Source organism: Girardinichthys multiradiatus, chromosome 20, assembly GCF_021462225.1.
Source record: "Girardinichthys multiradiatus isolate DD_20200921_A chromosome 20, DD_fGirMul_XY1, whole genome shotgun sequence".
NCBI classification, from domain to species: domain Eukaryota; kingdom Metazoa; phylum Chordata; class Actinopteri; order Cyprinodontiformes; family Goodeidae; genus Girardinichthys; species Girardinichthys multiradiatus.
The window spans coordinates 40,341,501-40,350,884 of record NC_061812.1 but is presented as its reverse complement, the minus strand read 5'-3'; the positions used below and the strand labels follow the sequence as shown (position 1 = coordinate 40,350,884).

The 9,384-nt window shown below is 40.2% G+C and overlaps 1 protein-coding gene across 3 annotated transcripts in view; it reads left to right on the top strand.

Moving 5' to 3' along the window:
• The first annotated feature begins 1,237 nt into the window (after positions 1 to 1,237).
• Positions 1,238 to 9,384, top strand: part of cdh4 (cadherin 4, type 1, R-cadherin (retinal)) — a 437,670-nt gene continuing 429,523 nt past the window's right edge. For 2 of the 3 annotated variants that reach the window (XM_047348246.1, XM_047348245.1), the window contains exons 1-2: positions 1,239 to 2,250; positions 4,088 to 4,199. In XM_047348246.1, the coding sequence (XP_047204202.1) occupies positions 2,197 to 2,250; positions 4,088 to 4,199 (166 nt within the window). In that variant the 5' untranslated portion in view covers positions 1,239 to 2,196. Of the gene's footprint in view, positions 2,251 to 4,087; positions 4,200 to 9,384 lie in introns of all 3 variants that reach the window. The other variant, XM_047348247.1, reaches the window with a different exon arrangement.

The following is a 9,384-nucleotide window of genomic DNA, read 5'->3' as shown; positions in this document are numbered from 1 at the left end:
CAGTGCAATACTGTCAAATTCCTTTTGATGGGATTAAATTGTCATGACCTCTCAGATATGGAAATTGAGGCACTGATCTGAGGCACTGAAAATGTCAACATTATTAAACTGTTAGACGGGTCAATGCAGCTGAAGGCACCGTGCAAAAGTTTTTCTGGTCAATTAGTACAATTTATTTCTACAATTTTATGAAGATTCTTAACAGTGCCCCAGTGCCTTGTAAAGGTATTACTGCTTCTTAGATCTACACAAAGCAATGCCTAACTGTACATGCAACTTGTATCATGGATTTCCTTGTAGAACCCTATTTAAAAACCAGTACAATAAATTACCTTCAGAAGTCACAAAATTAGTAAAGGGGTATGATAATGTGTTGGTTTATATACTGTCTACTCGGAGAAAGAGAAAAAGAAAAGGTAACAATCATTGACAGGTAATATGCTCACTGTTGGCACTCAGTCAGTACAGTCACAAAAAGCTGAGTTGCATGCAGCTGCAGCAGGCCTTGTTGGCAGGTAAGGACGTCAAAATTGACATCATGCAGGCTTTGAGGTTAAATGTACAGCATAGCAGGCTGGGTGCCATGTATTAGGTCTCATTTATGCACTAAAGCAATCAGGTCCTTATGGGAAAGAGAAAGCAAAAAACATTGACAAACATAGGCATAAGAAGTCTTGTAGGGGACACAGCAAACATGTATAAAAAAGAGGTCTGGTCAGATGTGACCAAAATTAAGCTGTATGACCTACATGCAGAATGCCACCTGTGACACAAAACAAATATTAACACCTGATCCATGTGGTGAAACAAGGTGGTGACAGCATGATGCTGTGGAGATCCTTTTCGTAGGTAGGGACAGGCAAGCTGGTTTGATCTGATGGAAAGATGGATGGAACAAAGAGAAATTCCTGAAAGAAAACCTTTTGGAGGCTACAAAAGATCTGAGGCTGGGGTGGAAGTTTTCAGCAAGACAACAACCCTAAATGTACAGCCAGAGATATATTGCACGGTTAGACCAATGGATAGTCATGTGTCACAATGGTCCAATTAATGTACAGAACTCAACAATACTGAAAATCTGTCATGGAAATTTTGGTTCTTGGACCCTTTCCTTGCAATATGTATAACAATGAGCTATTAAACAAAGAAGATTTACCAAGAATTCCAGTCTTTACCATGAACACACCAACCCCAGCATGAAACATGGTGGTGGGATCTTCATGCTGTGGGGATGCTTTCTTCCCTATTAAAAGAAAGATGGATAGAGTTAAACAAAGGGCTGAGCTTGAGCTATTTTGAAGAAAAGATTGGACAAAAACATCATTCTGTAAATATGAGCAACTTGTACACCAAAATTATTTTTCTTCCACTTCACAATTACTCACTTTATTTTCCTTTAATCCCAGTAAAACACAGAAAAATGATCAGACCTGGAAATTGCCTCTCCTAAAATACAAAAAAAGCATTTATACTGCAGAAAAAAAGAGAAATCTTCAGTTTATTACTCCTCAAATTAATTTAGAAACTTGGAGCAAATGAAGTGGGGGAAATGGAAATACAGTCCCTGTGATCTCAAAGGATTTCGGTACATTGTACTTTATTTCATCTGAAGCTTTCAGTCACAATCAAAGTCATATCTGCCGATCTTCTATCGTGGCAGCTTTAATAAAAACTTAATAACTCGCCGACTCTTGCTATACTTATAGCCTGGATCAGGGGCAGAGGGGGTAACTGGGTGTGAAATAGACTGCAGTTAGTTGATGGACTCATGAAAGGACTCGGATGGCTGCTTGTCACTCACAGCCTGAACCGCCTCTGCTCCATCTGAAGTCAAAATATGAATCTAAATAGCCTGGAAAAAAGGCATTTCTCAACCAATGGAACCCTGAAGTGGCATCATCACAGGAAGTTATTGGAGGCGCAGCCTGCCTGGGAGCCTGCCCGCCGAGGGTAGGAGGGGTTGTAGTGACGCTGTCATCCAATGGGCACCGGCTTCCTCCGGACCGAACGCAGCATCTCTGTCTCAGCGGCACTTTTGCGCCAGACAAGTAGGGACGTTCTTTTGCTCAGTGGTGGAGAAGAAAAAAACACAGGGATCCGGGAATTACTGAGGCGTTTACTGACGGAGAAAGATCATCCTTTTTACCCCTGATTTTTTCTTTTTCTCTTACCTCTTGGGTTTTTTTGTTGGCAAAGATGATCGTTGGCTGCGTCCTGTTGGCGTGCACCTTACTTGTGGGCGCATCCTCGGTAAGATGAGTTAATGCCTTGTCTGCTCCGCTCACAGTACGGTGGAAGTGCTGCACTGCTGTAGTGCTTACTGGAGCTTTGCAGCGCGCTGCATGAGCGCTCAGAAGTGGCTGCGAACGGCTGACTTTGCCCCGTAGTGCTGCGCCGCCACATGATGGGTGCAGTGGAGTCATGCAGTGCTACATTACTGCTTAGAAAAAGAAAAAAAATCTGCTCAGCTTGTGTTTCTCATTTATTTGTTTTGGGGGGTAAAAAGTCAGTGAGGACTGAGCGTTTGCCTCCCCAGATAAACTGCTGCACTATTGCAGTGGACAGCGCTTTCTGGAGAGGCTTGTTATTCTGTTGCCTGCAATTAACTTCCTTTGCACACTGCTACATGTAAGGGAGTGCGTCTTAGCGATCAGTGCCTAATGAGGAAGAATAAGTATAGGAGAGTGAGGAAGACATCTTGCCATTTCCTAACTGAGGGGGCAAAGCAAACACTGCCATGGCTTTGCTCTGCTCATATACATTCAGAGGGGATGTAATATATATATATATATATATATATATATGAATCAAGCAATCAGGTGCATGCTGCGAGTACTCTTGCACTCTGTCATTCTGCGGCTGTGCCTGATAATAGTGCACATTTAGCATTTTCTTTAACTACACATTGCAAGACAATCTGCTACGCTTTTTGGACACTTTATATGATGTTGCTGTCGCTCATGCCTCCAGTCTTTTTTTTTTTTTTTGTAGTTGTCGATGATCAAAGCTTGTTCATAAGATTATGATTATAATTATGATCACCACCAGTTCATTTTTGTCACAACTTAAGTATATCTAAAAAGCTTTCACACTGATATGCTTTTTGTTACCACACATGGATTTTCACACTAAGATCGTCCCACTGCACGGTGGCGGTTTGTGATCCGGGTGATGTGGCTCACCACACAGGACATCACAGCACAGCCTTTGGGGCGGCCCAAAGATTGTTTTTTTTTTTTTTGCTTTAAACTTATTTGTCAGTTGCAGCAGAAACAAATGTCGAATTGCATATTTGTATGTCCCCTTCATGTTGTGATTAGGTGGGCACCAAAACAAAAGCTGTGTTTTATTTCCTGCTGTCATAGGTGACTGGTGTGAGCGGGGCCAGAGTGACGGGGACAAAAACGATAATTATAAATAATGCAATTCGTCGGTATAATAGTCCACTATATGATAAATTTGAGTAATAATTTACATTTACACAAGACAAGAAATAAACAGGATGATGAAATTGCTTTTATTTAAAACAGAAAAGAAACAATTATTTCTACTGCTGCTTACATAATATATTAACTATCACAGATATATACTCAATGATATTTAGTTACTAAACTAACTAAATAAGAATTAAGAGAGGTGCTTTTTTAGGGTTGCATGTCATGACTGGAGCTTTGCAAGCAAAACCAGTGTAATAGCTGTCTTTTCACCAGCTGGACGGCAGTGCACAGCAATGGGGCGACTCAATGGTGCATATACCTACACTAGCATGTCATTAAGAGGACTGTAGGAACAGTATGATTTTAAATTCAACTGCACTTGCAAATTTTTAATGCTCTTCACCTTCTTTCTGAAAGTCCTGTTCCTAAAAGCTCTATCTCATGCATCAAGGCTGCCTGACCAGTGGTAGGGGCCAGCAAATACATAGAGTTGGCCATTGCCCCACCCCATGCCCCCTCTAATAGCACCAGTGTCTAAAGCAAATCATTGACTAAGTTAAGATCAATCAGTAAAATTCAGCATTAGTCTGAAAAAACTGTGAGATCAGCTTATGAACCTAAATGAGTCCACCTCTTTTTTCATACCCTAGGGGAGTAGAGCGGGCCAGCCCCTTAAACCTTCTTGCAGACCCGGCTTCTCTCAGAGCTTCTACACGGTGATTGTCCCCAGAGATGTACTGCATGGCCAGAGCATCCTCAAAGGTAAGTCTGCTGCTGCAGGCTAACATTTATTGACTGATGATTTTCTTTTTTATCATCTCTGCACTGATGTGTCGCATCGTGTGAGTTTGTGTTTGCCTACTTTGTGTTTGTGTATTGCGTGTGAAGGGGTAAAAGATATGGCGTGGGATTCTCCATCACTCCTAAAAGGTCAGAATGTAATTTTGCTGTAGAGGTGCAACATGGGCGCAGCAGACTTTTTCTTTTTCCTGGATCTCGGAATGTGGTGTGACAGCAGGTAGCTTGATGCATTCTGTTCCAGCAGCTTTTCAATTGAAATGGGTTTTACTGATGAATAAACAGTAAAATTACTCCCACTGTAATAAAAATGAGAAATTACTTCTTTTGATTGACTTAGCAGTGAGCTCTCAGAGCAGACAAAGTTAAACAACCTTCCCCCTTTCTCTTCCCGTCTACCCAACTTTTATTTTATTTTTGCTGTTTGTTACAGCTCCTTTAATCATTTCATTATATTCTTTTTAAGAGAATCCAATTCCGTTTTTCATCCGCTTCATTTCTCTTCAACTGAGGGAGTGTGCTGCACCTACTGTGAGGTTAATCTGCAGCCATGTGAAAATTATGCTGCAGCTTTTTCAGCATGTTTCATTTGTTTTCTGGTGAATCATAGCCATAATGGAAATGAATCCCCACCCCCCTCCAGCCACATTCCAGTTTCCCACATTTGCATAATTGACTGACAAAGAACACCTTGAACGGTCTGTGAATGTGCTTGCATAACACAGACCAGACCATATTTAAATCTGTAAAGTGCTGTGAGGAAGTATGTCGTCTCTTATAGATATTTGCTCTTATAGAGGCTTTTGTTTTCTTGTCTTACTTAACGGTTTAGATTGTCAATTTTAGACAAAATGCAGTTTTCAAATGATACTTTGATTAATTATAGGGAAACAGCCATCCAAACCAACATTGTTATAAGTGAAGAAGCAATTTCCCTCTAAAGCTAGTAACTAGTTGCGCCACCTTTGGCAGCAACAACTGCAATCAAGCCTTTGCAATAACTGTCGATGAGTCTTTGACATCGCTCTGGAGGAGTTTGGCCCAGTGTTCTTTGCAGAATTTGTTGAATTCAACATAATTGGATGTTTTATGAGCGTGAACAGCCTGTTAAAGTTCATGCCACACCAAGCCAATCATGTTTAGGCCTGAACTTTAATCATGCCATTCAAAGGGGAATTGCTGGTATGCTTCGATCATTGTCTTGCTGAGTAACCAGAGTGTGCTGGAGTTTTAAGGTCACAAACTTTCTTCTTCAGCATTTTCTGGTAGAGAGAAGAATTCATGCCTCTGTCAATTACAGTAAGTCACCCAAATCTTGAAGCTGTAAAGCAACTCCAGACCATCACAGTACCACCACCATGTTGGTTGTTGGCTTGATCTTCTTTTACTGAAATGTTTTAGCTTTACACCAGATGTAACAGAACAGATACCTTCCAAAAAGTACCACTTTTGTCTTATCAGTCTACATAATTTCCCAAAAGTCGGACCATCAAGATGCTTTTTGCCAGCTATGATATGGTCACAGAGACAGTGCTATATTTTCACATAGGGCAAGATTGTTTTGATTAGCCTTTTCCCATTAATACATTAAATGATAATTTCATAACTGTTTTTGTACTTACTCGGGTCATCTTTGTCTGATGTTCAAATTTGTTTGATAATCTAAACCACTTAAGTGTAAGAAAAAAACAAAAACCGAAGAAACTTGTAAGGGGGAAAACCTTTTCACAGCACAGACATGATGAGGAGCGGAGAGGCTTGTTTTGAAAATTTAGGATGTTCACTCTGACAGAAGATGGGTAAGAGCTGGGATTTGATACAGAGAATGAAGCCAGTATTTAGGATGTTTCATATTCCCTTCGTTTCCTCCCTGCATAATAGCACACTGTTACTCATAGCTTTGGATAGCAGCTCAACAACACAGTAGAATGAGGTAAGCTCTCCCCTGACACCTTGCTTTTATAGCCAAATATTTGTCTATTGTTTGTGAAATGCTGTTTGCCAGAGGGAAATGGCATTTTTATTGTAACAGCTGTTTGAGGATTTCCCGGCTGCAAGCGTAGCAATCGAATTATTCTGGAGGTTATTTTGTTGTTTAAGAAGCTGACAAGGACGGTGCAGCCGGTCAGTGGGGAGCCGGTTTGCCTGGAGCGCCTCGCAGCTCAAGGTTTCAGCTGAATTTTGAAATAGGCTCAGGCGCGTTAAGAAAAATGTGATGAATTTAGAACGATAATGTTTCACTCCCTTCTGTGACCGGGTGTGATGCGTGTGTGTGTCACGGGGATGCGAGATGTTGCTGCTAATGCCTGTGTTTGAAAAACTGTCACAGCAGAGCTGAGATGCATCAATTTGATTCACCTTATGTGCTCGATCAGTGTAGCTTTGATCCCACGTTACCTTGGCTTCCAGTTTCTCTAACTCTCATGTTGCTCTTTGTGCTGTCCTCCCATACTGGCGATTCAAAGAGATATGAGTTCCAGCAGCTTAAGTCCTCTTGGTAGTGATTAATGTGCAGCAGCTCGCCTTATTGGAGGTCTGTTTTCTGTGCAGTTGGACACAAAGTGGCGAGAAGCTGAATGCTATAGTATGAAAACCTAAAACTCTCACGTCTAAAGGAAAATAATTGGCTAAGACTTATTGTGGAGGGATCCTGGATGCTCTGAAGCTGAGATTTCAAAACTGCAAAAAAATCTGCCAGACCCTTCGTGTTTTATTATTCAGGATGCTTTATTGACATTTTGAAGAAATGCAAAATAATCACAATCCAATCTCTTCATTATATGCTATATGTTCAACAAACAACAGAGTCCAACCCTTAGCCTTACACAACTAAAGTGTCCTTTAGAAAGATACTTAAAGAGAAAGAGTTTATTCTAGTCTACATTTACCATAATATACTCTATTAATTATTTTAGACGTCTTCAGTTATAATTTTGATCAGAGGTACATTTTCTGGACAAAACAAAATCCTCAGTAAAGGTTAGACTCCATTTTCAATCCTATTTTGATCTATGTGGTGCAAAAAATTTAAACAAGCATGAAATATGTTACCTTTATTTATCAGTTATTTAAATAAAATTATTAATTCCCCTGAGTGGGGCTTGTGGAAACAGAGTTTTGTCAGTTGAAATCTATGCACAACTAAGAAAAACTAGTAATTACACTGTCAGCATTTATATCACCAATTGTATGAAGACCTAATATTTGCAAGACAGCAAACTTGTTATCAGTTTAGCATGTTTTAATTGTCCATTGTAAGGGATTGGTGCCATATTGTACTTTTCAAAACATTTCTATGGTTTAAAGTTCTTTTACTGAAACATCAGTGCTGGAGGGACCAGTGTTTTCTCCAGCAATATGGAGCATGAAATAATGCTGCTCTGTCTCTCCCCCACTTGTTACTGCACACTGGCAATCAGTTGGCTGAAAAATGGCTGCTGGAGTGTTTCCTTGCTTACAAGAAAGAAAAATGTAGCACTTTGCACGTTGTAAGCAATATGCCTGTTGAGTAGATGGCTGCTCAAGAAGTTAGCCAGCCTAAATCAGCTTGTTTTACTGGCAGAAACATTTAATGTTCAGTGTAATAAGAATGTTTACTTGAGAGAAACTTAAACCACTGTTTTTTCAATGCTTTTCCTGAAGTCTATGCATCAAAATGACAATAAATAAATGTAATAGCTAAGATTATAAAAAGTGTGATAATCAATCAGTTGCAATCAAAAATGATTATATCATATTATGCATTTCTGTTTTAAATATTTGTTTCAAAATCATGATACTATGAAATCTAGGCTTTCACACCCTGATAATCTCATGCCTCAACAGGAGTTTCCAAAGGGTTGTTGTCCAGGGATTGTAGTCTCCCTCTAGACATGAACATTTAGATATGGGGTGAAAAAATGGCAAAAAGCTGCAGCCCATCAGGTGCAGCTGTGTGAAGCAAGCTTCCTCTTCCAGTCACTGAGCAATCTGTCGACTTCAACTCCTTTCACGCTGAGGTGGAGGGGCCAGTTGTTATGCTTCTGTTTTTATGGCGCGTGGGTGGCTAAGAAGCAACCATGTAATATTTTTCTTGTCAAATTCATTAACACCAATTGTAGTTAATTAAAGGTGTTAGAAATATTGTCCTTGACATGGCAGCAGCATATGCCTTACTGTCTCAATGTGTGTCTGCCTTATCAACCCCTCTTTTAGCTGTACGGCCCATATCATTGTTGGATCACACTTTCCATTTCTGGTGGCAATTACTCAAATATGTATGCTTCAATGTGTGATCTCCAATAACTCTGTCACTTTATATTCATTTCATTATAATGAACACAGTTGACATTAAATGTTGGCACATAACTCCACCAACATAGCCTTTTACCAACATGCTCGTCAAACACGTCTTGTTTTGTCCATTATATTGAACTAACACAGAACAAATACCTTGTGAAAGTGTTCATACCCTTTGCATTTACCATTTTGACACGTCACGAACAGATTTACATAATTGTGGAGTGAAAGAAAAATGCTAAATGTTTTTTCTTAGAAACTTCCTTCAGGGTACTTTTCTACCAGCTTTGCACATCTTCTCTACAAAATAGCTCAAGCTCTGCAAGATTGCCAGATTGGGTGGAGGGTGTCTCTGAACATCGATTTTAAGGTTTTGCCATAGATTCTTCATTGAATGTAGGTATGGACCTTGACTAGACTATTTTAAAACACAAATATGCTTTGGTCTAAACCAGGGGTTCCCATGTCCAGTCCTCAAGAGCTACTTTCCTGCAATTTTTAGATGCATCCCTTCTTTAACCCATCTCAATCAAACGAATAGCTTATTACCAGACCTCTGCAGAGCTGAATGACATGCTGATGAGAGAATTAAGCCATTCAGATGTGTTGGAGAAGGGATTCATCTAATAGTTGCAGGATAGTAGCTCTTCAGGATTTGAGTTTGGCACCTATTGGTGTCAAACTCAGGCCCACGCGCCAAATATGGCCTGCAGTATAATTATATTTGGCCCACAAGATGATTCCAAATATCTACTAGAGCTGGCCCACTAACAGACAGTGCATGCACCACTGACACTACAAGCCCTCAATGCCCTGCTGGTGTGTTGGCCCGTCAAGCAGGACCCACAAGCCTCCCTCCTCTGTTGACATT